This window comes from Lipomyces tetrasporus (assembly GCF_029532465.1).
Source record: "Lipomyces tetrasporus strain NRRL Y-64009 chromosome Unknown POJ06scaffold_8, whole genome shotgun sequence".
NCBI classification, from domain to species: domain Eukaryota; kingdom Fungi; phylum Ascomycota; class Lipomycetes; order Lipomycetales; family Lipomycetaceae; genus Lipomyces; species Lipomyces tetrasporus.
The window spans coordinates 658,568-685,297 of NW_026611603.1; the positions used below are offsets into that span (position 1 = coordinate 658,568).

Below are 26,730 nucleotides of genomic sequence, written 5' to 3' on the forward strand. Positions count from 1 at the left end.
TCTTTGTTAATACGCGGTCTTGTGGTCTTATGCGAGATTGCAATACCGGCAGCCTCAGCCGATTTCGGAAACTATATACATCAGCTCGATTGTAAACGCTCTTTGCCAACTTATTCTTCAGTACCTGTGTTCAGTTATTTTGCCACATTTGCATATATTATTAGCCGCAATCTTTTTTCATGGAATTTAAGATGGGCGGATCATCGATATTTTCATTTCGTCGCGGCCTGCATCGTCACGGTTCTTTTCGCAGCAAAATGTCTTCTGTATTCAACGGTCGATCTGTCAGAAAGAATATGACCCCACTGACATTTAAAGCACTTCAGCAAATACCAAAGATTGTTACTGAAGACCACGTCAGATCGTACTTGTCGTCTTGTCCATCACCAGAGTCACCCTATGACATTTCGACTACTTCTAGCTCCTCAGCCACAGCACTTGGTAGATTTTTCGAGGATGTCTGGCGCACGCAAGACAACATGGAAGAATATTCTGATATGCTGCACGATATACAACTTCTCAGTTTGGTCAAAACGAAGGCGGATGAAAACAACTTGTCGTATTCGGATATCGAGTTGATGCTACGGTTTATCAGGGTCTTAAAGAGGGATTATCAGTTGTCCAAGTGGTCGGACGATTCTGTAGTGGCCTTTGCCGCTGAAGAGGTCTCCGTGCGGAGATACCACGTTGTGGAATTAGTCACAGCCAATGGTGAGTCCGCTTCCATCGCGTTAACATCGTTCCTAATTTTTTGTTGTTTAGAGACAGATAAGCATGGATCGATGGGATATGCTCGTCTGTGCAACAAGCATAAACTTGTTAATTGCAAGTGCTCACATGTAAAGGACTTAGTATTTGTGGCTCGGCATGAGGAACCAGAGAACGTCATCAAGGAGGGCACTAGCAGCATCAAAGTCATCAGGCACCTGCGCTCTAAAATACTTGGTAGCAAAATCAGTACACCAGCTACGCCAACTTCAATCCGGGTGTCACTACCTCGGTCAACACTTTCCAGCCCCAGAGGACAGACGGTTCAATCAGAGACTATTAGGCTGCAATGCATAGATGCCAATTGAAGTAATGCTAGGTTCAGCAATTGGGAAATAATTCAGTGTTTCCATACTCTTTTCAGCTATAAATTACTCTGTGGACATCGTATTTATGTTTCATTGTCACTATACGTATATTTTAGATCCGGTTACATTTTACAATCACAGTGTGCTCCAATTATCAGTAAAGTGCACCCGAAAGTTATTCCTCAATCAGACAATACCTAATTAGAGCCGCGCGCTCGATTTCTTTGCCTGTAGTCTCTTCACGATATTTCCCGCAATGACATAAGCAGTCGCCATAATAGAGATCATAGGATTGGCACCGCTGGCGGATGGCAAGGCGCTCCCGTCAGCAACAAAAACATCCTTACACTCCCATAAATCTCCAATTGGGGTAGCAGCAGATGTCTTTGGATTCGAGCCAATCCTGCACGTACTCATCTGGTGTGCTGAGCCGATCTGTGAAGTATACTTATCAATGCCGTACTTTCGGACAGAATCGGCCCATGCCTTGAACTCATCGCTCAAGATACCCTTCTCGCGGACTTCCGAGGTCGGTATAAGCGGTGGAATACGGCGATCAGAGATATGGATCTCATCCACATTTTCCGCTAGACAGAACTCAGCGGTTCTTATAAGTCCGGCGATTATGCTATTTCGATCGAACTTGCTGAGCTCGTAGCTGATTCTCGGCTGACCAGAGACAGGATCAGGATAAACTCTACCTTCGCCTTTGTCACGAGCTAGGGAAATGTACGTGGCCATATTATTGTACTTCATTAGACCTTTCTTGTACGACTCACCTCCTCGCCAAGGAAATCCTGAATATATCGGAACGGGCTGCTGTAAAACACACTCAATTTTCACACCATGTCCATCACCGTCAATGTTTTCGTAGTCTGTGTTAACCTAATTATAGAGCTATTACTAGTCGGCCGTATCACTGTTATTGAAACAATACACACCGTTGTTAATATTGCTTCGTTAAAAGAGTCAAAGTCTTTATCATTCCAGATACCATAAAGGGTACCGACCGGGTGCAACTTTAGGTGGCTGCCAATATTCCTGTTCTTGAAACCAGATTTCATCAAAATGACGGGCGTGTTCAATGCTCCTGCTGCTACAACCACCACCAACGCCGGAATCATTACCGTCTTCTCGAACGCCTTGACTTCAACACCTCTAGCTGCCCCATTAGAAGTCACAACCTTCTCAACAGTCGCATTGTCCATGAACTTAGCACCGTTATTTGCCGCATCCACGAGCCAAGTATTGATACTCCCCTGCTTTTCTCCGAAACGGCAACCATATGCGCAGAAGCCGCATCGGTGACTAAATCCACCGGTGTTCTGGGCCACAGTATGAGCGGTCGAACCTATCTTTGCTGATCCATCCAGAAGAATTTGATTCGCTCGCGAATGAACAAGATGTTTGTCCGACACACCCATTCGATCACAGACATCGCGCAAGGCATCTTCGTAGTCCCTCGTCACATAAAATTCCGCTCCATGTTTCAATGACCACTCACGTCGTACAAATCCCTGAGGACACATACTTGCACTCCAGTTAACTGTCGAGCCACCTCCGAATGTTGAACCGGCAAGCAGGTTGACACCACCATCTTCGGTCTGCAACACTCCCCCACCTTCATACAAGTTTCGCAGACCTTCGTCTTCCGAGAACGTGAGCTCTTCCTGATGGTAGTACTTTCCTTTCTCGATAACGAGAACGCTGAGTCCCTGGCTAGAGAGTCTCGCCGCAACTACCCCCGCTCCGCATCCAGACCCAATTATCACAGCGTCAAAAGTCGCTCGTCGTAAATCTGATTCCGTCAGCATGTGGAATCGATAGAAATGCTTGCTAGCATATCGCTCAGCGTCGTCCAGATTCAGATCCCGAACGGGATGACGCATAGCACGGTGAGCTATGTCGGAGACTCGTACGTAGGCAAAGGCTGCAAGGCAGAAGAAACCACGATAGAGTCGACGAAATGATGACAAACGCGCATTTCCCCAGGAGTCAATTATTGATTGCCGATGCTCGGCGGACAGCGTGTGAAATGGTTTGTAAGCGCCCGTTAAGATCAGACAAGTTGTAGCTTGACTAAATTATTAGGACGATCAGTATCATGTGCATAACAGACGTCACACGAGGCCGGCTAACTTTAGCATATTTAACGAGGACCTGATATCTGTCAGAGTGTCAGGATACAACTTCGGCAGTGTATCGTGGGCCAAAACGCGCTTGAAGTTAGGATGGTCCGAGGGCCGATCTGCAGCAAATTCCATTAATGTTTTCTTGTAATCTTCTGTGAGGGTGTACACAGGTGTCGCCTGGATCAGTGCTTCCGCGGGCAACGAAGGCACAATTGCGTCAGCAATAGCAAGAAGAGTCGTCCATTGATCATTGGTAAGAATATCCATCATGACAATCAATTGCTAGTGATATAAATAGACTCCAAGTTCGTACAGGGTTGATCAAACCTATTGGGCAACCAGAAGTGCCAGTAAAACGCGACTGGAATATATATTTTATATATTCGGACCTATTATGATGGGAGATCGAGCGACAACGCCTTTGGCGTGGGCGACTCGTCGATTAGATAAAGTGTGGGAATTGATTAGATGATGAGGGGAAGGTTAACACGTGAGGCCCTACGCTCGAGCGTTAAGCATAAATCATCCAACATGTCTCGGACGGCCTTAGACGCCTTGCACACTTCTACAACCCGAACAGGACCAATTGAAACCGGCGCTTTCCTGCTTAACTCGCCAAAGACTTAAACAAATCGATCAAATCAATCCAATTAATTATCTCTTCCGAACATCACCCATTGCAGATTTACTAAAGAAACGCGTCCGGCACTCTTTCCATACTGAGAAATAGTCTGTAAGTCGATCCCAAGCTTTCCAGCATATAGAAGCCCATCTGCAGCGGTAGCGGAATTACCAAGCCGCCATGTCTTGACCGATGCACAAGGTGTAAATATTGGAATGTGAAATGTACAAGAAACTGCATGACACCTTTGTCAAGTTTGTCGTTCCAAGTCCTTTCGATATGGTCGGATTCGGCTAGCGAAGATGCAGTCGATCTGTAGCTATCGATAATCCCTTCAGAGGATTTGGTCGTGTAAAGAACGGAAATATATTTATATGCTGACTGTGTTCTGGCGCTGGTCGTGCCAAATGTAGCACACCAGACACGAGGACCAGTACTCGTCCGACATTCGTTTCGAAGAAAGAATGGACAAGGCTCAAGTATGCAAATAATATCCAACTGAAATGAAATTCTTCCCTACCATATGATATGTGTAACGCCTTATCGTGCAATAATGACAACGTCTATATAGAACCCATTTAAATTAAAACAACTCCTTCTTCAGGAGGCGAATACTGCCTCAAAGTAACACCACCTTCGTTTAGCACTGTAAATGACTTGTCATCCATGCTGTAAGAACGTGAATACACCACTTCTTTGAGACCCATCTGCACGATCTTGATACTGCAAGTCAAGCAAGGACATGTGTTGCAATAAAGGACAGATTCGTCACCAATTCTCTCCCTTCCAGATTCCATCAGAGCGTTTTCCTCTGCATGTAAACATAGACAGGTTCCCAGATTATTTCCATCTGTTTCGCCTGAGTTACAGCGCGCACATCCTCCATCATTGCAATTTTTGATACCCCGCGGGGTTCCGTTGTAGCCTGTCGCTATCACGCGTTTTCCTCTAACTAATACGCATCCAACACGCCGTTTCATACAGTTGCTTCGCCTGGCAGCAAGGTTGGCCAACTCCATAAAGTAAGCGTCCCATGAAGGGCGAAGACGTAATTCATCCCATAAATTCAAATTCGACAACTTCACATATAACAATTCTATTGACTGACTAGCGTTGAGAATTTGAAGCCGAGACTTGTACATCAATGGTGTCAATGCATTTGGACTTGCGTAAAGATCATAGTCCGATTTTTTCGTAAAGGTCTCCAGAGACATAGGTTGCTCGCCCAGGCTATATTGAAATCAGATTCGATCCGCGCGTACAAAAGTCGGGAGTACAACTTACACTTTTCGCTTAGCTTTATACCGGTCGTACCTTACCATTGTCGGCGATTGAACTGCTATCAGCAAGAAAAATGGTCTGGGTGAAAGCGTTTCCACCGTCTCCACAGTGTGAATGTTTGTGGTAACAAATCTCTCGCGCCAACGTTTCGTTACAAAGTCCAATAGCTCTGCTACCGAATCGAACACCACATACGACGATCCCGCAACTTCGTTCTTATTATACCTGGCATCTACTGCATTTTTTACGGGTGATTCCGGTCGCAATGAATCAACCGTCTCGTGTTTCGCGGTATCGGAATTAGTTCCATAGGTCGTCGTGGGTGAAGATCCAATGTCGTTTGCTTGATGTCCGTTACCAGTGGTAGCTAAATTGCTGGTCACTTCGCCATGCATTACGGCTGCTTCATCCGGCGGTAGATGCGACTCTGCACTGTTGCTGGATCGAATGTAAAGACGCGTAAAACCTTGAATGACCAAATACCGGGCGACCTCATTCTTACCGGAATGAGACGGTCCACAAATACCGATAAGCATATCAAATTGATCTGCTTCAACCAAATGCAGGAACGCGAAAGAAAGGGCTCAAAAATGTTGCGCCGCGTTGCTCAGGTTACTTTCAATCGCTACGCGAATATAGACGCGTGATATCGCGACAATTTAATTTACACAGATCAGAGGTACCCTAATCCTACACTGCATGTCCCTTCAAACGCTTGACGCGCACCCAGTACCAGCCACACGCTAGAGCCACTTCGTTTAATGGAAATCTGCATTCTGCTGTTCACCTATAGCACGAGAAGGTTAGGGTTATCCAATTTACCCGTCAGGAATGCACACTTACTTGTATTAGACGGCCGACCAGACATACAAAGTTAGCAAGAAATACAACAAAAATGTCTGGTGGTTACGCCCTGCCATGGGTCACAAGTAACAACGGCCAGCTCCAAGAAACTGGCCTCTCATATGTATGTATATATTCATATACATATACATAGACAAATAACAGGAATATAATGGTGATAGAGAAAATTCTAACACCGTTCCTTATCCCCCGTGCCCACAGTCGAGTACGCGTCCCCGGAACTGGTAGTGTCCAAGTGGCTTGGATCTCGCCATCCTTGGTTAGCCTTGCTCCAGGGCGAATGAGCGCACTCGAATTAGAGAGGATCTCAGTCCGTCAGGACTCCCCTCATGCCCCCAGATGAGAACGTATTGCCGGACCAGTTGTGCTACCGCGGCTTGGATCTCACCGTATTGGTCAGCTGGATCCAGGCTGCTCTCGCCCACATTCGAGTACGCGTCCCCGAACTGGTAGTGACCAAGTGGCTTGGATCTCGCCATCCTTGGACTGACCTTGTTCGAGGCGAATCAGCATATCGAATTAAAGAGGAGTCTGTCAGGACTCCTCTTATCCCCCGTGCCCATACTTTATCCCCCGTACCCACAGTCGAGTACGCATCGCCCGAACTGGCGAGCGAATCAGCGTACTCGGATTAAGTCAACGACTCTCCAACGAGTACGGGAGAGGACAAACTGCTAGAACCGGCAGTGTACCAAGTGGCATGCCTCTGGCCACTCAGACTCACCCCGGGTTCCATGCTGTCCTCTTGCCCACACTTGAGAACACTGTCTGTCTACATTAATGTTAGCCAAATGACCAGGTTGTAGGAATTCTGAAGTATACTCGCTCGTGATCGAAGAGGATCTCAGCCAGTTACAGGCTCCCCTCTTGGCTGTCTGCAGACTGTGTCGCTTGCCAGGCGACTTAGTATGTTCCCCGTAAGACGACGACGAGGAAGGGGGCCAGCAGCAGCGGGGAAAGACGGCCATATTTACAACCAAGCGAGAAGCACAGAACCTGCGACCACGACCATCCGATCTGTGCGACTCCAGAGTCTTGGCAAGCGTCATTAATATATTTTGTCTACGGCGCGAATCCACGTCCGAGCGCGATCGTGTTACACTGAATTGGAGTACAGAGACGTCTTGCAGCCGGCAGTGTCGGATTCCTGATCCGCAATGACGCGAACAACCACTCATTATTGGCAAATCCCTCTAGAGAATCTGAAAAAGCGTTGTCTCCAGGATTCCATATCAGCTGGGCCACTGTGGACGTTTAGTGTTTCGCGAATTGTGGATGAGACAGGGACGCGTTGTTGACGCGTCGCGGAAACGTGCGACGGACGCGTCGGCGAGCGCGCAACAAGCATCCGATCTGTGTAACGCCAGAGTCTTGGCAAGACAGTCATCGCGTCGAATGTGAAATATTAATTAATTGCATGAATGGCCGAGCCGACGTGAACTAAATAATTAAACAACATCACGAGGAACTGGCAGCCCCGATAAATTAATTACTGGTCGACAGCGATCAAACACTGACGGTTCCGCCCATTGCCGGTCTCAGAGAACTGCGCAACTGGCAGGCCATGCTGGTCTATACACTCCACACCAAAGTCCTCTTCTGTATTATTACAGGAAGAACACGACGCGTGTTTGCGGCGCGTTCGAGCGTGTTAGATTTGCATCCTGTTCCGGACTCACAGCTTGAGCCGCACTCGCGATTCGAATAAACAAATCACTCAATTCTCAGCGCGCGTAAATGAGACAACAAGACTGAACGTGGCAATAATGCTACCAATTAAACTGAGTCATTATAAAATGAGCGTAACGGTTGTAGATGCATGAAATTTAATTATTCAAATCAGACACATGTATGTAACTTTTTATGTCGTAAAAATCCAAAGTGATGAGATACACTAATGGTGCCATATGGGCTGATAATATGGTAGCTCAACTCTTATCCCTCTAGAGAATCTGAAAAAGCGCTGTCTTCAGGATTCCATATCAGCTGGGCCACTGTGGACGTTTAGTGTAGCTCTGGATAATTTATTGGACGCGATTCGCTTCTGTCCCTGAGGCACAAGAATCAAGGGTGTTGTACCACTTTTGCATGCCCGTTTCGTCAAAATCCGACGAAGTGCCGCTGTCCGCCCCCAGAGTTAGGGGACGACGTCCTACATGTCCACCGAACTTTGGTGGCTTGTTACGCTGTGTGTGACAACCCGGTAATAAAAATTAGGTGGAGAGCTGGTGATGCTGATTGCATCGGCTTAAGAACCTTCGAGAGGCATAGGTAAACTACCGCCAATGTCAGGGGGACTACGATTTCCTGCTCGTAATCAATACTGATATATCCAGCTAGACAGTCAACGACTATCGCATGGCCCTGCTAGCTGTAATAACGTAACCAAGGAGCTAACGGGCAAACGAATAAGCAGAGCGAGAAGCTACAGAAAGGACTCCTCAGCGTGCGCTGCGCGTGCCATTTCGATGGTGTAGTATCTGCCCTTACACAGACGTTCACTATGGGGAAAGTGGAAGCAGGGCCATGCAAATGTCTCTTCAAGCGAGTGTATCTGCAGATGGGACACACATTGCTAATCATCAGACCTTGAAATTCAATGCTCTGATAGAGTTTATTATATATTGGCATAGTCATCTTCGCATCATGTGATATAATCCCTCATCATATATGCCTTCTCAATGCTCAGACGAGCTGAGGGCTGGCTGATATTTTGTGCGGACTGCCACGCTCTAGCCGCGCTCTAGCCGCACGACGGGAATTGAACCCGAACCCCATGGGCCTTCGCTGAGGCTCATCCAGTCATCCTAGGTCTCCAAAAATCTCGAGGCAGGCAGGGTCTTGAAGATTTCGTAAATTAGTGCGCCCCATACAGAAGAAATAGTCGCTCGAAAGCGTCAATCCGGTATGTATCGTGGACCCACCTTATTAGCCATGGAGAACCGCAGATGAAGATAACGACACAACCGAACAAAGATTTGCAAAAGCGAACTGTCAGCAAAGTAGCAGGGGAGAAAGAAAGAGCAAATGACCAGTATTAAGTTAACTGTACCACGACTTTGTCTGACATACGTCATAAATCGATCAGACCTCCACCGACCGCGGCCTAGTGTCTCTAGATATTCTCGAAGTTGTAGTAATCACCTGATTATATCTAATATTCAATATATGTTACTTAGCCTTTTGGAAGTCAGCGGGAAGTAATTCTTTTGTTCAGTTCAACTCAGGAAGCACCGGCAAACCTGCGATTTTACGTCCGATTGCCTCGAGCTAAGTCAGCCCGAATTGAGCTGTCAGCAGTTAGTATTGCTCGAACCGGTAACCCAAACCAACCACCATTTAGAGTTTTAAATGAATTGCATATGATCCATTTGTATACGCAAACGTCAAAGCAAATAACTAGTTAAGCAACTCTTACACGATGTAAAAGTCTCGCCGCCACCAGTGAATACTATTCTGACTACCTTTTTGCTCGGTAATATTCTGGCTTGACTTCTCTTCATTGCCAGACGGGGACAGTTAGTTTTCAAATTTAGCGAGATTTGATTAGCAACAGGTAAGTCTGCGTCTAGTTTGCGGCTCGCGAGGTCACGGATAGGAAATAAATACTTTCTGGATAACTGATCGTGCTCATTCCGCCGAACAACCGGTAGGACAGTGGTCACGTTATCGCCTTCGGTCTTTAATCATGCTCGGCGTGGACTAGCGATACTGTTTTCTATCTTGACGCACTTTTGCCTTACGTTCAGTTCCGATTGCTAATTCTGCTTGTGCAGGGAAAGTCTTGATCTCGTTCCCAGTTTCTAAGGCTTATTTACGGACGCGACCCCGTCCAGCATACCAAACACACCGGCTAGAAAGCAAAGAGCCATGGCGCGCGGAGCACTGCCGCTCCTCCGCTCGATCTCGAGCATCGGCGCGCGTCACCTTCGCGGTCCATTGCTCGATGCACGTGTACGCGGGCCGCTTGTGATGGGATCTATCAGCCGTAGGAGTAATATCGGAATAGCCGGTCGTTTATTACAACTTCAGCGCCAGCCTGCGGCGAGCATGCTGGTGAGGGGGTATGCTACGAGCAATCATAATGAAGACAAGCCGGATAGAAGCGGAAAAGATAGCAGTGACGAGGATCATAAAACCGAGCAGAGACCTACGTCGGATAAAAAGTCGGAGGAGCTTACAGACGACGGTGAGCGGAATCTGTTTGTAGCTTGATATCGGTATTGATAGGATTTTCTAGAATATGTCTCTCACGTTCGAGAGAAGTTAGCGAAGGCTATGGAAAAGGCCAAACGGGAGCGGGAACGAGATGACAAGGACAAAGACAAAAAGAGAGAGGAAGACGAACCTTCTTTTGGAACCTCAAGCAACAAGAAGAATCAGAAGCAGGACAGCATTGAATTTAACCTTCCGCCGTTGCAGGGCAACCATATCATCATTGCCCTTCTGGCAACGTATTTGTTGTATCTATTTCTCTTCGACCGTCCTCCCGGACGTGAGCTGACATGGCAAGAGTTCCGAGTTTCACTTCTCGATAAAGGATTTGTTGAACGACTTACCGTGATTAACCGCAAGCTCGTCCGTGTTACCTTGAGGAGCAACGCCGACTCTCTTGCCGCTTCGTCGACCTGGTTTTTTACAATCGGATCGGTCGACTCTTTTGAGCGCAACCTGGAAGAGGCGCAGAAGGAGCTTAGAATTCCCCCATCGGAGAGGATCCCGGTCGCCTACCTCGATGAGGGTGGTGCTTGGAACACAATTCTTGCACTTCTTCCCACGATTGTCGTCGTTGGTGCTCTCTTCTGGCTCAATCGTCGCGCTAGTGGAGCCTCAGCTCCTGGTGGTGGACTATTCGGTGTTGGCAAGTCCCGTGCTAGACTATTTAATCAAGAAACCGACATCAAGATGAAGTTCAAGGACGTCGCTGGTATGGACGAAGCCAAGGAGGAAATTATGGAGTTTGTCAAGTTCCTTAAGGAGCCTGCAAAGTATGAACGCTTAGGCGCCAAGATTCCTCGTGGCGCAATCTTATCTGGTCCACCCGGTACTGGTAAGACGCTTCTTGCTAAGGCCACTGCCGGTGAAGCTGGCGTTCCTTTCCTTTCCGTGTCTGGTTCTGAGTTCGTCGAAATGTTCGTGGGAATTGGCGCTAGCCGTGTTCGTGATCTGTTCAAGACCGCTCGTAAGATGTCTCCTTGCATCATCTTTGTGGATGAAATTGATGCTATCGGTAAGGCTCGAGGTCGAACGTCATCGATGGGCGCGAACGATGAGCGCGAAGCCACTCTTAACCAGCTGCTCGTTGAAATGGATGGTTTCCAGACTTCGGATCACGTTGTCGTTCTCGCAGGTACAAACAGACCCGATGTTCTTGATTCTGCGCTCATGCGACCGGGCCGTTTCGACAGACATATCGCTATTGATCTGCCCGATGTTGAAGGACGCAAAGCTATCTTCCTTGTCCACCTTGCGAAGATCAAGACATTCCTTGATCTCGACAATCTCGCTGGCAAGCTCTCCGCTTTGACTGCGGGCTTCTCAGGAGCAGATATTGCCAATTGCTGCAACGAAGCTGCGCTTATTGCTGCCCGTAAGCAAGCCAGCTCTGTTGAGATGATTCACTTTGAGGCTGCCATCGAACGCGTTATCGCCGGTATCGAAAAGAAATCGCGAGTTCTCACCAAGGAAGACCAGCGGACTGTCGCTTACCACGAGGCTGGCCATGCTGTCTGTGGGTGGTTCCTGGAGTGGGCTGATCCGTTGTTGAAGGTCTCAATTATCCCTCGCAGTATCGGTGCTCTTGGTTATGCTCAGTATGCCCCGGCTGATAATATGCTTATGTCCGAAAAGATGCTTATGGACCGTATGACTATGACTCTTGGCGGACGTGTCTCTGAGGAGATCCATTTCCCAACTGTCACTTCTGGTGCTGTAGACGATTTGAAGAAGGTTACTCGTATGGCGACTATGATGGTTACGCAATGGGGGATGTCTCAAAAGGTTGGTCTCGTGCACTTCGACCAATCGGAACAGACGTTCAACAAACCTTTCTCCGAAGAGACCGCTACTATTATTGACGAGGAAGTGCGCCGAATTTCGACAGAGGCTCACAGGCGATGCGTCGAACTGCTCAACTCCAAGCGCACCGAGATTAGTCTTATTGCAGAGGAGCTGCTGTCCAAGGAAGTCATCAATCGCGAGGATCTTGAGCGACTACTCGGTCAGCGTCCGTTTCCAGACAGAAACGCCGCGTTCGAAAAGTATGTTGCGGGAAAGAAAGAAACATCGCCTGACTCGCCGCCTGTGCCACCTGCCGATGCTCCGGGAGCCGAGCCTGCCCCAACGGCATAGAGTGTTTGAGTGGACTTAGCATTCGGTTTTGAATTTCCATTTTGTTTGGAACCTTTTATTTGTACATATGTATTTCATTCCTGTTGTAATATTTAGAATCAAATATTTATGGTGGGACAACTGAGAGTTCAAAAGCGTTCGATCCTCAACTTGGCGAGAGTTCCTTGCTGGATTTGTAGTTCGCGGCCAGAGTCATAAGAGCATCTAGAATATATAGCTTGGTGACTAGCAATGCAGCCGGTCGCAAATCGTCATTGCCAATGTCCAATGGACCGGCGTCGCTTGTTGCGATATATGGACGTTTGAGCTCCAGCCTCGTCCACAAATTCTTTAGTTCAAAGCAAGTTCCACTGCATCAAAGTCCATACATTGCAACAAGGGTTATGAGCCCTGACAGCATGAAGAGCAATATGGCTCAACTTGCCTCATCTACAATACCAACAGTTAATGCCGTCAGTCAGATCCCAATCTACAATGGAAAGAATTTCGTTGTGTGACACACCTACGGCTATTCGTGCCATTGAGGCAGGTACGACTATGGCATACATGACTCCGGTGGAAGCCGATAACATGACAACGGGTGTCATTATTGAACATGCCAATGATCATTGATCTAATGATGTACACGCTCAATGTTTTCTCAAGAGCGTACGACATATGGACAGAATCCGTGACCAAGCCGGTACTTACGTCGAAGATCCTACATCAAAGATGAGCGCCGCTGATTCGCTGTCAACGCATCTTGGGATGATGATGCTACGCCGACAGCTGTCGGTTAGTCATACTATGGATGATGAAATGTTTCTTGAGGCTCTATATAAGTCTTTAGCGCCAACGTTCCTAGACTATAAGAATAGTCAACGGGAAGACAAGTGCCTCTACAAGAAGCCATTCGGCACTCATGCTATATGATGAAGAAATAGCTAAGAATAGTTAGGCACAAGTAGCAGAAGGGACAGCAGTCCATCTCCACTACACATTGAGTCTGACAAGCGACATGGAATGAGCATGGTTAACATGGTGTCAACGAGTACCATTAGTGTCTTCTTGAATACGTCAAATGATACCACGCACTCCACGCCGAGATCAGCTTGAAGTGACGAGAAGGATCACGTCAATATTGAACCCGACAGCGACGAAAGGTTGTATCAAGTAGATAGTTACGCGTCAGAATGGACGCGTCAGAACGCGAAGTTGATTGGCTGGTTTAAAGTTTGGCTTTTCACTAGCGTCTTGCTAGACTCAAATATTGTTCGCAATTCATATTTCGTTGACATTTTATTTACGAAAATATGCTTATTCTACAAATCGCGAATACGAATGCGAATAGAGAAAATTCTCGTGTCCACCTCTAGCCGGACAGGGGATGATGTAGCAAAATATCTCAGGAGCCACCTGAATCTAATTTAAGTGTCAGGTTGTCGACATTTATGGATGAGCCGCAGAGACTTTGTCCATGATACCGTATTCATGCGCGACAAATGGATGAGCAGACAGATTCGTACGCATGCATAGTAGTTGCACGTGGAATTCGATTCACACAATAGCATAGAAATAAGTGTTATTGCTGAGTGGGTGTGGGTGGCCTTCAGTTTGGATGCCTGGTGACTATTGTTCCGCCGGTGTGGTAGTATTGTACATCGTATCCACCATAACCGTACAACCAGCCCCAGATTCTCCTACTATCTTCGGATTCTCTTTGGACCAGACCGCTACAAGGTGTTATGAACGACCCGATTTGGAATAGATTGACGCAAACCGACGCACGAAAAGCCTGTCGTATCGAAAAAAAGTTGTCTGTGGTCTTGGGCTCTCCTTGAGCAGCCAGCATGATGTCTGCTTACTGTGCATATCATATACCTTTGCTTGTCCTGCCTCTGAGTGTTCCTGAAAGGCTCTTCCTGTTGCGTTATTCGTTCAGTCTCGGGTAGACTACAATTTTGCAAATATGGCCAAAAAGGAAAGTTCTGTAGTAGTTAATGTTACTTCTGTCTCCGATCTCGACTTTCCAGACGATGACATATTGTCCGCTCCGTACACACATGGGACGCTCAGTACTCCGCTGAAATGTGCAGTTGCGGATGAGAAGATCTATCTTCGTGTGGACGACCAGCTCCTCAACATTAAGCCATCATATCTGTCGCTATTCAGGTTTATCCGCCGGAAAGATGCGTTCCCGATACTTGTTGGTATCATAATGACAGTTATATCTGGTGTCCACCCGTCCGTTACCTCGATTCTTATCGGAAAAGTGTTCAACTGCATTTCAGCCTATATTGTCGCCGAAGAGCCATATCCTCTGACATCAGAAGTCACTCCATATTTAGTTGGCATGCTTTCTGTGGGCTTAGTATCTATTGTAATTTGGAATCTGTTGTTGTTTAGTTGGACTTGGGTTTCTGAGAACCAGCTTGAAATGGCCAGAAGCATGCTACTAGATTCACTGATGACCAAAGATAATGCTTGGTATGATGCGTTGGATAGTTCAGGCGCGTTAGTTACTAAAGCTCAGAAGTAAGCCAGAGGTTTTCGTCAAGGGTGAGTAATTGCTGATAAGTATAGGTTTCTCGATGAATATCAGGAAGGAGCATCGCTGAGTTTTGGTCATGCGCTTTTCTATACCTCAAGGGGGCTGATTTCACTATGCGTTGCCATGTACTTCTCCTGGAGACTTACCATCGTCATCCTTGCTACTTTGCCGGCAATCATGATCGCCCAAACAATAACCAATATCCCCAAGGATAAATTTACCAAGCTTGAGAAGCAATTTTCGTCACGCGCGATCAATGTTGTCGACTGGGCTATTTCGTCGTTTCAGACCGTAAAACTATTTAACGGTCAGTCTGTTGAAGCGGCAAAGTTCTCGGCACATACGCACGACTCGAGCAAGGTAATGCACAAAATTGCAATCATCTATGCATTACAGCAGGGAATTTTGAAACTGCTTGTTCTGATGCTTTTCCTTCAAGGATTTTGGTACGGCGGGCATCTGGTGAGGGAGGGTGGCATCTCCTCAGGAAACGTGTTGACTGTGTTTTGGTGTTGCAACTCTTTGACGTACTGCGTATCGAATATCGGCGTCAAATTGGCTGATATCAATAAGGCTAAAGTTGCCGCAGAGTCATTATGGGCTATTATTGATGATTTCCGACATACCAATAAGAAGCAATATGGCATGATCGTGCAAGAATGCCATGGAGATATTGAGTTCAAGAACGTAAGTTGGTCGTACACATTACAAGGTTGATTGTAGTCTAATTATAAACAGGTAACATTTGCATATCCATCACGACCGCACGCCGTTGTTCTCAAAGGTGCCAGTTTGAGGATTCCAGTGAATCGGCTTACATTCATAGTCGGCGGTTCCGGTTCAGGGAAGTCGACATTGCATTCGCTGCTGCTCAATATGTACTCCCCCCAATCAGGCAGCGTCTCTCTGGATGGCATGAACGTTTCGTTCCTATTATCCAAATGGCTTCGACATACTGTGACTGTCGTGCAACAAGACAGCGTATTGTTCCGTGATACAATCGCGAACAATATTCGACTAGGGTCTGACACTCCGTGGCTTGTCGACGACGAAGATATCAAGAGAGCAGTTAGGCTTGCAATGCTGACAGAAACTGTGAATGACCTTCCAGATGGCATAGATACTTTCTTGGTTGAAGGAGGGAACGAACTGAGCGGGGGCCAACGGCAGCGGATAGCTCTTGCTCGTGCTATTATACGCGATACGCCGATATTGGTGCTAGACGAAGCTACAAGTGCTCTGGATATTATCGCTCGTGGACTCATTGTCGATGCGATGAGAATGTGGAGAGAAGGCAGGACGACACTAATTATTACCCACGACATCGCTTCTATCGATCTTAAGGACCACGTCATAGTCATGAAAGACGGGCGAGTTGTTCAGCAAGGACTGCGAGGCGACCTTGAATCTGAAAATGGCGCTTTCATTGAACTGGTCAAATCCTCCCAGGAGTATATCCGAGATGAGGTGAATGATGACAGTTTGACAGTTAGAGTTCAGAAGCAGCGAGTGAACGACATTGAAAAGCCGGCAATATCCCACTCCGTTTCCCGTGATGGACGTACCAGGTTAACTAAGAGTGTCTACACAAATGTGCCGTTTTTGGATAGCTCGAATCTTGATCTTAATCTAGCCCGGTGGTCTGTTTTCGACACGGCTACAACAAGATATAGCAAGAACCCTGCTCTCCCTACTGCCGCAGCGCGTCGATGGACACAATTCCGTACGCATGACTCTATGTTCAATTCGGATATCATCATGGCTTCTGGAAACAACACCCACAGGCTTCGCCAGACCCATCGCAGAGATGCCGTCCCTGCAACGAATATGGAAAATCCAATCGCTAATGCCAGAAAATATTCGGTGGTGACTATAACAGATTCGCTCGTTGGATTGGACGAAAAAGTGAAATCGGTGTCGAAAAGGAAAGCTAAGGAAGGGTCTGTGGGCGCTTTGGCGTTCCTACTTCTGGCTTTCCGAACTCAAAGACGAAAGACGGCAGTGCTTCTTGGACTCCTTGTGGCGGTGATAAACGGCGCCGCGATGCCTGCCTTCTCATACACATTTGCCCGCTTAGTATATACAATTTTCCCAGATCAGCGTACTCCGCAATCGAAATGGGAATCTCTAAAGTGGCCGTTGATTGTGCTTGGTATATCCTGTGTAGATGCTGTTAGCACGTTTGGCCATACGTACATCTTGGAGGTCGCGGGCGATCGATGGGTGTATCGTCTAAGGAATCTGGCATTTAGAAAGATTTTGACGAGGGACTGGAGCTGGTTCATAGATGCACCTGTGTCAGGCAGTCCGGCTTCAACTCCGTTTGACGAAAATACGTCAAGAGTGGAGTCTCTGTCTTTCGAGACAGGACATCGCACTGCACCAGCTCTTTCTCAGGTTATTAATAATGATGCGGATGAACTCCGCGTCCTGCTCGGACGGCTGTCTGGTACTCTTTTGTCGGTTATGGCGACGTTCAGCATTGGTCTTTTATGGTCATTTGTTGCCGGGTGGCAATTAACGCTTGTTGCGATTTCAACCGCTCCTGTCGCAATAGCGACGTCCAAATTTTACGCATACATTTCGGACAAATGGACCACTCGGCATGCTTCAGAGGCTGAGAAATACATAGATATCGCTTACGAAGTACGTCTTGATGGGCAATTGCGAGAGATTTAAGGTTAACATCTGAGATAGTGCATCACGAAAGTGCGTACGGTCAAGACGCTGACACTTGAACGTCATTTCCGAGAGAAACTCAATACTGCCTCGCGTGCCATCAGGTCGACAGGTCTTAAACGAGGGTTTTACATTGGCATAGCATCGGGTCTCAATAGTCTCAGTGATTCGGTTGTTCTTGTTATCGTGTTCTTTTACGGTGCCGTCCTAATATCGAAGGCGACTTATTCAGTCATCCAGTTTTTCACGGTTGCCAATTTGGTGACTATATCGTTTGGAGTGACCTCTTCTGCTCTTAAATTCTTGCCGAATATAGACAAGGTCAAGAAAGGTGGTGTCAGACTTCTAGATTTCGCGATGATGGACAGTGCTACAGCACAGGCCGAAACATCTGGCCAGGGCACTATGCCTGGAACTGCTATTATGAGCGGTGATATTCAGTTTCGGGGCGTCAAGTACTCATATCCGGGCCGCCAAGCTCTGGTGCTTGACGACGTCTCGTTGAGTGTGTCGGGTGGAGAAGTATTGGCTATTGTAGGAGCTTCTGGATGCGGGAAATCAACATTGTCGACCTTGGTAACTAGAATGCTTATTCCTAATGACGGATGCGTGCGAATTGGTGGCGTGGACGTTATGGATATCGACGTTCAATTTTTACGAAGACACATCGCCGTCGTTACTCAAAACTCCGTTTTGTTCGACGGCAGCATTTATGAGAACTTGGTATATGGATTAAAAGACAACGAGGTTTCCAACGATGACGTGAGGACGGCGTGCGAATTAGCGGGCATTCACGAGTTTATTTTGTCATTAGGTGAAGGCTATAACACTCAGGTCGGCGGATCGACCTCACTACTTTCCGGTGGCCAAACTCAACGACTTGCGATCGCGCGTGCTTTAGTTCGGAAGCCAGCCATTTTGGTCCTCGACGAATGCACTTCTGCACTCGACACCACAACCTCGGAACATATCCGTCAGACTGTCATAAGCCTGAAGAAAAGAAGTTCGAGCCTGAATCCCACCGTCCTGATGATCACGCATTCGCGTGATATGATGGAGTGCACTGATAGGATTGTGGTCATGGATGCCGGCAGAGTAGTTGAGATAGGCCGGTTTGCGGATCTAATGATGAATAGAGGGGGATACTTGGCCAATTTGGTCAGTGGTGGTGAATGGTCGTAGGGCTGTGGTACTTAGAGATTACGTTCCCTTCGTATTAACTATAATATGGATTACGTTTACATATACACTCCTAAGTTAAGTACAGGTCTACAAAAGCTAACGTGACCGACACATCTCATTCAATGCTGGTTCTTTATGGTATTCCCACGAAAACTGTTTACTTAACATTTTGACGATCAAAATTAAAGTTTGTTGTTGACTCGGCCACTCAGGGGCTAACAAGCGCTAGCGAGCATTAAGGATAACTCATGCATTACAAAATCGTTTATTTGCTGTTCACGGTCATTGCCATACTTATACACATCCAAACTCCGATTACTACCCAGAGATACCTCGCTAATTCTTGGTGACGTAAGCGCACGTGCCCATTTCCATAGGTTCAATCTTTCCCTCTCGCGGCATGATATCAAAGTCGAAGATATCCGCCGGAATGCCGATCGTCGTGCACGAGTTGGGGATATCGACAATGGATGCGATGTGCGCCTGCACCGGCGCGGAGGAGAGGAGAAGATAGATCTGCTCGCCCGAGTAGCCAAACTGCTTAAAGTACTCGATCAATTGTAAGCACGCCTGTCGGAACGCGACATGCGCGTCGAGGAAGTGCTGCTTGCCATTTTCGTCAACAGAAATACCCTCGAAAGTGAGGTATCTCGAAGGACCATAGTGTGCCTCAACTGGACCCGGCAAGAACATGGGGGTGTTCATAGCGAAGTCCTTTACGCCGTTCTTTATGATCGAGCACTTCAGGGTGATGATGCCGGCCATCTCGATTGCACCGCAGAACGAGATCTCGCCGTCACCCTGGGAGAAGTGGAGATCACCCATGGACAGACCAGCGCCCTTAACGAAAACAGGGAGATACGCCTTCGAACCTCGGGACAAGTTCTTGATATCAGCGTTGCCACCATGCTCACGGGGAGGAATGGTACGAGCACCTTCCTTAGCAACCTTGGCAAACTTCTCGGGATCGATACTGTTGCCCGCGTAAGTACCCTTCTCCTGAGGCAATCTGGCGACCATGAGCGGCGAGTGGATCTCGGCATGGTAGTCGTGGATATCTTTCTCTCGCACGTTCCACTTGGCAAGTAGCTCAGCAGATGGCATGGTACCCAAGATTCCGGGATGAATCAAGCCAGGGAACTTGACGTGGGGAATGTGACGGGAAGTAGCGAAGATACCCTCGAAGTCCCAGATGGCCTTGATAGCCTCAGGATAGTAGGCGTCGAGCAAACTGGGGCCGGCTTCTTTGTCCAGGACACCAGTGTAGCCCCACGGCTTGTCTGGGAAAGGCTGGATGTCCTGGATCTCGACGACAAGGACGTCACCGGGCTAGTGCAATAATTAGCAACCTCTCCACAACAACGGTTATGACAATACGAATACTAACCTCAGCACCTTCAACGCCGATAGGACCAGAGAGGAAATGGACACCGTCAAGTTCGAGGTTGCGAATGTCATCTGCTGAATCGTCGTTTTTGACTTGGCCACCGGTCCAGTCAAAGCATTGAACGTGGAAGACCTCACCGGGATTCACAGTCGCGGCAAATGGAATGTCGGGGTGCCATCGGTTGTGGACACCGGCATGCTCCCAGGGTTTCTTGTCGAAGTCGATTTTAATGGCGGTTCTAATTGGTTCTGCAGAATGTGTTAGATCTGCTCGTGAATGTGAAACTTACCAATTAACAGATAGGTAAGTCAATGGGCAAAACACTCACCTTTTCCCATTGTTAGGACCGACTGAGAGTGTCAATAGGCAATGTGTTGGAGACGTAAGTGTGAACTAAAGCAGGGAAGTAGGATGCAGGGTGAACGACGAGCGCGCGGGTTTTGATGTGAAAAGTCGGCGAGAAGTGCGGAGCCCGAGGCGGAATTGTGGTTCGCTGGAGGAGGTGAGTAGTTGGAAACTGAACCGAACGGACAAGCAAATGACAGACGGTTGTCCGCCTACGCAAGCCACAGGGTCAATGCAACCAACTCAGAAGGACAATTGACAGCCGGATATAATTGGCGCATTTCCCTCTCGCCCAGCCAAATTCACGATGCGCCCCGTCGGAGACTTCCAAACCAGCCACACCTATTTTATAATGGCCCCGCTCCTGCTCCGGTAGATTTACGAGGGTTTCAGGCGAGTAGTTCGCCGAGAGGCCCGAACAATGCAGCTGTTGGATGTGCCGCTCGTAGCACCGTGGACCGAGCAGGTTGTGACTGCCAGATTTGTGCGTAAACCCACACGTTATCTCCCAACGCCCGACAATTGAATATGTCAAATTTACCCGGCCTAGATGGGCTTATTGGCGGCCATTCTGCGCCGCATGAGGAGCTATTCAATTGCAGAGTACTAGATAACGGAACTCTGATAGTGAGTCGCCGGGAGTGAGAGCAAACTCCTCAACCGGTTCCATTCGAAACTCAATGCCTTACTGGCGAGAAGCTTGCTCCTTCTTCCCCCCCCCACCGGTTCGACGAAATGCTCTGAACCGACGGTGAGTACTGATCTTGCACGTTCTGCTTGTTCTCTCGCCTCCGCCTTAGTCGTCTGGTCTTCTCTCCTCGTCTCCAAACCACTTACACTTCTCATCTTCTTCACAACTTCCAGTGAATTGCATCACTCTCGTCGTCCGAAATGCCGAAGCGTATGGATCGTGCACCTGCTATGGTCTTTATCTTATCTAACATATGCTGCAGAAGCTATCCGCACCGCCGTCAAGGTTGACCTCAACACGCCAGCCTGGGAGCAGCCACAGCTTCACAACAGATGGCATCCTGATATTCCCTTCTCTGTATGTTCATTTGAACCTAAATATGTTGCTAGAGTCAATTGAATGGTGGCATGAACACGCAGAGGTCAAAGCTGACAGTCGTGCAGTGCAAAGTCCAGCCCGGAGAGGTCGTCAATGTCGAGTGTCTTGACTGGACCGGCGGCCAGATCGGCAACAATGACTCCGCCGATGATATCAAGCACTGCGACTTGAGCCGTATCCACTACCTTTCCGGTCCTATCGAGGTCGAGGGTGCTGAGGTGAGGGAGCTTGTTATCTGTTAGTATGCAAGCACGGGACTTACAGTAGATTAGCCCGGCGATGTTCTCGTAGTCGAAATCCAGGACGTCCAGCCCTTTGCCGAGCAGCCGTGGGGTTATTGCGCCATTTTCGACAAGAATAATGGTGGTGGGTTCCTCGACTCCCACTTCCCTAACGCTGCAAAAGCCATTTGGGACTTCGAGGGCATCTTCTGCTCGTCCCGTCACATTCCCGGTGTCCGTTTCCCTGGCTTGATTCACCCGGGTATCATGGGCTGCATGCCCTCGCAGGAGCTTCTCGACACTTGGAACGAGCGTGAGAAGGAGCTTGTCGGATACCACGCCTCGATCGGCACTGACCGTGTCGTAGCGAATCTCCCGCTCGAGAAGTTCACTCACGCCGGTTCAGCGGACTCTGACTCCGCTGCCAAGGTTGCGAAGGAGGGAGCTCGAACCATCCCACCTCGTGAGCATGGCGGCAACTGCGACATTAAGAACTTGTCCCGCGGCTCCAAGTCTTACCTCCCCGTCTACGTTAAGGGCGCTGGCCTCTCGATTGGCGATCTCCACTTCTCGCAGGGTGACGGTGAGATCTCATTCTGCGGTGCTATCGAGATGGCGGGCATCATCACTATCAAATGCGACATCATCAAGAACGGTGTCAAGGATATGTGCATGAAGAACCCGATGTACATTCCCGGTCCTGTCGAGCCACACTATGGTCCATCGCGGTACCTTACCTTCGAGGGTCTCTCTGTCGACGAGACCGGCAAGCAGCACTACCTCGACGTCAACGTTGCGTACAAGCAAACCTGCTTGCAGTTCATTGAATACTTCAAGAAGTTTGGATACTCCGGCGAACAGCTGTATATTCTCCTTTCGTGCGCACCAGTCCAGGGCCACATCGCGGCCATCGTCGACATTCCAAACGCGTGCACGACTCTCGGCGTGCCAGTCGATATCTTCGAGTTCGAATGTCTCCCGAAGGAGGGTGGATTTGACAAGATCATCGCTTCTGACTGTGCTTTGACATCTGGAAAGTAAACGTAACTGGTCATGATTTGTGTAATATTGGGAATTTTAAGATCTAATGGTCTGGTTCTTTGACGATGAGATGTAAAATGCAGTTTTTGAGATCAACGTACAAAATAGCCTGACCCAATTCGTAAAATGGTATGTCGCCAGGTTGGCATGGAGATTGCGCAATGCCGCTTTGTCGTTGCTGTTGGTGCTAGAATTGATCTACAGACGGATTGGCAAAGTGATGTAATCGAGATATCACAAGTCCAAAGTCTAGTCAAAGTGCCTATTAATGGTAGAACGGGCTAGATTACCGCCAGCATGACGGATATATACGACGACAAACATTCGTCAGTACGTACACCACTGTGGTTACGCACCTGCAGCAACAACGAGTGCCCGTGCTTGTAGCGATACGTGCTCAAGGCCTACATTGTGTCGTTGCAGCACGTATATGACTCGATTGCATACGTTACATTGATTTAACCACTCGTAATTCGCTGTGATTGATCGATCTTTCAGAAAACTCATGCTACAACGCGTGGTGTGTAATTTAATATTCGGCACGGATAATATCCAAACCAATTTTTCCTTATCCATATCCGTATCCGTATCCATATCCGTATCCATATCCATATCCAGATATATTGGCTTTAGCCGTAATTTATCCGTATCCGCAGTATCCACGGATACGACTCACGTGATCTAGAAGGGGCTTTTGCTCAGTCGCTTTTGGTTTGGAGCCCGGGACTATGGAAAGAGGAAGCTCGTACGATACTACTGACTAGATTGACCGCTTCTTGCCGCTAACTGCCTTTGAAGATGCGCGATCTCCGCAAGCAAGCCCATCTCCAGAAGAGCTACACCCTTAAAGGGGACCGATCTACCACAGCCAGCGGCGTGTACTATATTGATGGCATTGACGACATGTACCGACGGACGTATCTGGTTAAGCTATAGACAAGAACATCAGAACTGTGCTTGGGGCCCCTTCCCCTCAATAGGCCTGCTTTGCTTGTCCCTGCTGTTAATAGTCGACCTGCAGTTTTAGTGTATGTCGAAAGCGTGGACTCGTCCTTCAGAGAGCCAGGCTGAAGAGGAAGCTCAACGATCCGTTTACGCAGGTGACATATTCTGTACATGTTGACTATTTCGGGCAAGTTGGAGGGCGTTGTTATCTTGTTGACCCACTGAGAGTCCCGGTCGCCAGCAAGATTCGCTGTCTTCCATGTCTGGAAGTCGACCGTTCCCCCCCAGGAGGGGTCCTCGAGGTGTGACTGGGGCGTATAAATTGATCAGCGGCATGTTAGAATCAGGTTCTGAATCACACCACCATTAATTAGGTTACATTTATGAGCATCAGGTGGGTTTAGAGTTAGTCTCAGCGAGTCTATGTACGATTTGATGCACATTAGTATGCTACGAGACCTAAACGATAGCTTACAAAGTCCACTTCCCTGCTAATCTTGACTGAAATGAATCGTGGGATCCTGAAGAGACCGATACTGAAAGATGACAGAGTCAAAGATGCCCTTTCCGAGCTCGTCATGCACCAGACCAATCCACATGAAAGACTGCAAAATATTCCGCATCTCACACCACGACTCCAGCTCGCAGGAATCGATGTTCAACCGCAGCCAAGGCTTAAGCCACGGGTAGTCGGGTTCCCCAAATACCGAAATCGCTTCAGTCATCAGAAGCCAAAGCCAAAGCTGAGGTGAAGCATCCAAAAATTTGGAGTTAACAAGGCAGTCTCTGTAGGTGGCCGGAAAATGAACATAGGATAACCTGACATCTCGCCACTGTAAGAAAATGCTAGAAGAGAAAGCCAGCAAGCCGAGGCGGATTGCTGGCTGCCAGTTCCAAACTTCATATACAGAAGGCGATACATGACGAAAACCATCGTCCAGCATGGTCTCTTTGGGGAGCCTGCTCTTGGTTTAAACAGCGGAGTTGATCTGCGAACAGAATCTCTTCATGACCTTCCAGGCTCTGGCTAACTCGTCATCGCTGTCGTTGAGGAACTTCTCCGAACAGCATTGGGGTCCCGTCGTGTCAGTCTTCCCTGGCTTGAGTGACAACGCCTGGCCTGGATACGGCAGGAACGGCTCCAGGGAAGGGTCGTGGAAGAACAATGGCCTTGAACCGCTGTGGAGTGCCAGCTCTACATCGCATCTGAGTAGCTCAATAAGAAGCTTGCCGTTGTCCCTGAAGGTCGTCACGCCGCCTCTTAAGTTGACGATCTTGCGAAGACCAGCCATGTGATACTCAGCGGCTTCACGTTCGCCCATGATGTGTGCGTGGACAGCCAGTGCCAAGACCACAGATGCTGTAATGTTTGAAACCTTTACTTCGTCATCTCCAAGTGTCAGTCTCTCGCGCAAAAGTCGAAGCGCCTTCGAAAGGTGTGGCGATGCCCACGGGCTGTCTGCGCAACTTTGGCGGCCCAAAAGCAAGTCGAAGTAGGTCTGTGTTGTGGACACCATGGTGTGGAGGTAAACGGCATCGAATGCGAGGGGCTCAACCCATCGTCGACTCTCTTTATGATCAAAGAAGATGCAGTCTCCAGGGGCGGAACACGGCTCGGTTACCACTACGCTAGTCCCAAAGAGGAATGGTTGGTTTAGGCCCCTGATTCTCCTGAATTTATTTCGTCGGTGACGATCGCCCCCTGTTTTCTTGAATCAGACCCATTGGTGGCAGTCGCGCTTAAAATTTCGTGAAGCGTTCGCAGGAGAAATGAATGATTAGTAGAATGAGAATTCGGGTCTCAGCCTATCGGATCCCACTGGGCCGACTGGCTCCCCGAAACAGATCCAGTTGGCATGGAGGTCATACGACCCACACAGATAGATTGTATGCCGGTTCGGGATAGCTCCTGTGCATCCCTTTGTCCACTTGCGCAAATATAAGCTATCATCGTCAGTCGAGCTTACATTCTCGTCCATCCACCACAGCTTGACCACTCACCACAGCGCCGCACCACAACTACCTGACACAGCGCCAAATTCACGATATTCATGATGGTCGGCTCAAAGGACCTCCCGCCTTCCACGACTTCGTTCTTCCCCACACGCCCCTCATAGCCCTGCCCCTGACTTCTGGAGCGCGAAAGCTTGTCAGCCCCCCTGCCAAGCATGCGCTCAGGATTAGATCCCCCCCAGAAAACATGTCCTCATGCCCGGCCCGAACGCCCGACCTGGTGGGAACCGGTATTCGCGAGTAAATTGCGAGGAACCTGGTTGGGTCGCCCAAGAATTTTTCCCACAAGGCCAAAAAGACCAAAAATAGCGGGTAGGCCCAGGACCATCCTATATAGTAGGGTCCACCTCAATTTCCAGCCCGCCAGCCGAGAGGACCATCCACGTCCGGAGCGAGGACGGACGGTAAAGATACGGATGGGGCAAATCGACCCGGGGAGCAAACCTGGCAGCCCAGCGCTAAAGATGCATAAGCAAAGGGTAACTGGGAGGCCAAACCAGAGACCGCAACGCAGGTGGACCCTTGGGTGACGAAGCCAGGGGAAGCCATGGCCGGCCCGGAAAGAAAAGGACACTTATCTGGTGCACAGCCCGGTGTAAGTAGCCGAGCTGAAGCAAATGGAAGTTGTTGGCCGCAGCGGGTACCCGACGGTAGAGCAGCGCGAGCCGGAGCCAAAAAGTCCCCCAGGCAGCAGCAGGCAGAGCAGGCTGTACCCGGCGGTCCCAAAGAGCACCACCGGTGAGATAAATACCTGCGGTGGCACTCACACCAGCGGCTGTGAAAAGTGGCCGCCAGCGAAGGCGCGACCGGGACCTGGTAGCGCATGGCAAACCAGGCAAGAGGCGGGGATACGTCGATAGAGGTCCAGCGCAGGTTGCGGAGGTCCGGAAGGTCCGCAGGCTCGGGAGTGTAGGCCGGTCACACTAGACTGTCCCACGCCGCCTGTTGATGTGAACTGGCCGTTTGAATGAGCTATTGCCCGGATGCGAGAT

General features: G+C 48.6%; 9 protein-coding genes across 9 annotated transcripts; 4 read left to right on the top strand and 5 right to left on the bottom strand.

Annotated features, from left to right (window-relative positions):
• The first annotated feature begins 153 nt into the window (after positions 1 to 153).
• POJ06DRAFT_292368 (uncharacterized protein) lies at positions 154 to 1,297 on the top strand. Its single transcript, XM_056190392.1, has 2 exons — positions 154 to 711; positions 763 to 1,297. The coding sequence occupies exons 1-2, from the start codon at positions 180 to 182 to the stop codon at positions 1,074 to 1,076; spliced, it is 846 nt and encodes a 281-aa protein (XP_056042197.1). The 5' UTR covers positions 154 to 179; the 3' UTR covers positions 1,077 to 1,297.
• Positions 1,090 to 3,662, bottom strand: POJ06DRAFT_257900 (GMC oxidoreductase-domain-containing protein). The gene is made up of 3 exons (XM_056188205.1): positions 3,216 to 3,662; positions 2,018 to 3,155; positions 1,090 to 1,961 (listed from the first exon to the last, which is right to left on the bottom strand). Exons 1-3 carry the CDS (start codon positions 3,476 to 3,478, stop codon positions 1,278 to 1,280), a joined length of 2,085 nt encoding a protein of 694 aa, XP_056042198.1. The 5' UTR covers positions 3,479 to 3,662; the 3' UTR covers positions 1,090 to 1,277.
• A 577-nt stretch (positions 3,663 to 4,239) lies between these two features.
• POJ06DRAFT_141301 (cytidine deaminase-like protein) lies at positions 4,240 to 5,832 on the bottom strand. Its single transcript, XM_056184517.1, has 2 exons — positions 5,115 to 5,832; positions 4,240 to 5,060 (listed from the first exon to the last, which is right to left on the bottom strand). Exons 1-2 carry the CDS (start codon positions 5,645 to 5,647, stop codon positions 4,409 to 4,411), a joined length of 1,185 nt encoding a protein of 394 aa, XP_056042199.1. The 5' UTR covers positions 5,648 to 5,832; the 3' UTR covers positions 4,240 to 4,408.
• A 530-nt stretch (positions 5,833 to 6,362) lies between these two features.
• Positions 6,363 to 6,970, bottom strand: POJ06DRAFT_257908 (uncharacterized protein). The gene is made up of 4 exons (XM_056188206.1): positions 6,798 to 6,970; positions 6,629 to 6,747; positions 6,526 to 6,608; positions 6,363 to 6,495 (listed from the first exon to the last, which is right to left on the bottom strand). Exons 1-2 carry the CDS (start codon positions 6,941 to 6,943, stop codon positions 6,696 to 6,698), a joined length of 198 nt encoding a protein of 65 aa, XP_056042200.1. The 5' UTR covers positions 6,944 to 6,970; the 3' UTR covers positions 6,363 to 6,495; positions 6,526 to 6,608; positions 6,629 to 6,695.
• Positions 6,971 to 9,748: 2,778 nt separating this feature from the next.
• POJ06DRAFT_257919 (peptidase family M41-domain-containing protein) lies at positions 9,749 to 12,539 on the top strand. The gene is made up of 2 exons (XM_056188207.1): positions 9,749 to 10,164; positions 10,216 to 12,539. The coding sequence occupies exons 1-2, from the start codon at positions 9,846 to 9,848 to the stop codon at positions 12,324 to 12,326; spliced, it is 2,430 nt and encodes an 809-aa protein (XP_056042201.1). The 5' UTR covers positions 9,749 to 9,845; the 3' UTR covers positions 12,327 to 12,539.
• A 1,735-nt stretch (positions 12,540 to 14,274) lies between these two features.
• Positions 14,275 to 18,717, top strand: POJ06DRAFT_269834 (P-loop containing nucleoside triphosphate hydrolase protein; the record flags this gene model as incomplete). Its single annotated transcript, XM_056189401.1, has 4 exons — positions 14,275 to 14,840; positions 14,889 to 15,543; positions 15,595 to 17,502; positions 17,554 to 18,717. 4 exons carry the CDS (start codon positions 14,275 to 14,277, stop codon positions 18,715 to 18,717), a joined length of 4,293 nt encoding a protein of 1,430 aa, XP_056042202.1.
• Positions 18,718 to 18,769: 52 nt separating this feature from the next.
• POJ06DRAFT_257923 (Acetamidase/Formamidase) lies at positions 18,770 to 20,604 on the bottom strand. Its single transcript, XM_056188208.1, has 3 exons — positions 20,433 to 20,604; positions 20,105 to 20,352; positions 18,770 to 20,046 (listed from the first exon to the last, which is right to left on the bottom strand). The coding sequence occupies exons 1-3, from the start codon at positions 20,440 to 20,442 to the stop codon at positions 19,054 to 19,056; spliced, it is 1,251 nt and encodes a 416-aa protein (XP_056042203.1). The 5' UTR covers positions 20,443 to 20,604; the 3' UTR covers positions 18,770 to 19,053.
• Positions 20,605 to 21,109: 505 nt separating this feature from the next.
• On the top strand, positions 21,110 to 22,983 carry POJ06DRAFT_257925 (Acetamidase/Formamidase). The gene is made up of 4 exons (XM_056188209.1): positions 21,110 to 21,350; positions 21,403 to 21,497; positions 21,584 to 21,736; positions 21,791 to 22,983. The coding sequence occupies exons 1-4, from the start codon at positions 21,341 to 21,343 to the stop codon at positions 22,778 to 22,780; spliced, it is 1,248 nt and encodes a 415-aa protein (XP_056042204.1). The 5' UTR covers positions 21,110 to 21,340; the 3' UTR covers positions 22,781 to 22,983.
• Positions 22,984 to 24,297: 1,314 nt separating this feature from the next.
• POJ06DRAFT_141415 (uncharacterized protein) lies at positions 24,298 to 25,292 on the bottom strand. Its single transcript, XM_056184518.1, has one exon. The coding sequence runs from the start codon at positions 25,240 to 25,242 to the stop codon at positions 24,697 to 24,699; it is 546 nt and encodes a 181-aa protein (XP_056042205.1). The 5' UTR covers positions 25,243 to 25,292; the 3' UTR covers positions 24,298 to 24,696.
• Positions 25,293 to 26,730: the final 1,438 nt, after the last annotated feature.

Excerpts from the sequence above, each read along its gene's own strand:
- POJ06DRAFT_292368 (XM_056190392.1), top strand. The coding sequence starts at position 180 with ATGGAATTTAAGATGGGCGGATCATCGATATTTTCATTTCGTCGCGGC. Across the intron at positions 712-762 it reads GGAATTAGTCACAGCCAATG|AGACAGATAAGCATGGATCG; the intron begins GTGAGTCCGCTT and ends TTTGTTGTTTAG.
- POJ06DRAFT_257908 (XM_056188206.1), bottom strand. The coding sequence starts at position 6,943 with ATGGCCGTCTTTCCCCGCTGCTGCTGGCCCCCTTCCTCGTCGTCGTCT. Across the intron at positions 6,748-6,797 it reads TCCTCTTCGATCACGAGCGA|ACAGACAGTGTTCTCAAGTG; the intron begins GTATACTTCAGA and ends ACATTAATGTAG.
- POJ06DRAFT_141301 (XM_056184517.1), bottom strand. The coding sequence starts at position 5,647 with ATGCTTATCGGTATTTGTGGACCGTCTCATTCCGGTAAGAATGAGGTC. Across the intron at positions 5,061-5,114 it reads TATAAAGCTAAGCGAAAAGT|CCTGGGCGAGCAACCTATGT; the intron begins GTAAGTTGTACT and ends ATTTCAATATAG.
- POJ06DRAFT_257919 (XM_056188207.1), top strand. The coding sequence starts at position 9,846 with ATGGCGCGCGGAGCACTGCCGCTCCTCCGCTCGATCTCGAGCATCGGC. Across the intron at positions 10,165-10,215 it reads GGAGGAGCTTACAGACGACG|AATATGTCTCTCACGTTCGA; the intron begins GTGAGCGGAATC and ends AGGATTTTCTAG.
- POJ06DRAFT_141415 (XM_056184518.1), bottom strand. The coding sequence starts at position 25,242 with ATGGTGTCCACAACACAGACCTACTTCGACTTGCTTTTGGGCCGCCAA.
- POJ06DRAFT_257923 (XM_056188208.1), bottom strand. Across the intron at positions 20,047-20,104 it reads TCGGCGTTGAAGGTGCTGAG|CCCGGTGACGTCCTTGTCGT; the intron begins GTTAGTATTCGT and ends TTATTGCACTAG.
- POJ06DRAFT_257925 (XM_056188209.1), top strand. Across the intron at positions 21,498-21,583 it reads ATCCTGATATTCCCTTCTCT|TGCAAAGTCCAGCCCGGAGA; the intron begins GTATGTTCATTT and ends ACAGTCGTGCAG. Across the intron at positions 21,737-21,790 it reads TCGAGGTCGAGGGTGCTGAG|CCCGGCGATGTTCTCGTAGT; the intron begins GTGAGGGAGCTT and ends ACAGTAGATTAG.
- POJ06DRAFT_257900 (XM_056188205.1), bottom strand. The coding sequence starts at position 3,478 with ATGATGGATATTCTTACCAATGATCAATGGACGACTCTTCTTGCTATT. Across the intron at positions 3,156-3,215 it reads TCCTCGTTAAATATGCTAAA|TCAAGCTACAACTTGTCTGA; the intron begins GTTAGCCGGCCT and ends CTAATAATTTAG. Across the intron at positions 1,962-2,017 it reads ACGAAGCAATATTAACAACG|GTTAACACAGACTACGAAAA; the intron begins GTGTGTATTGTT and ends CTCTATAATTAG.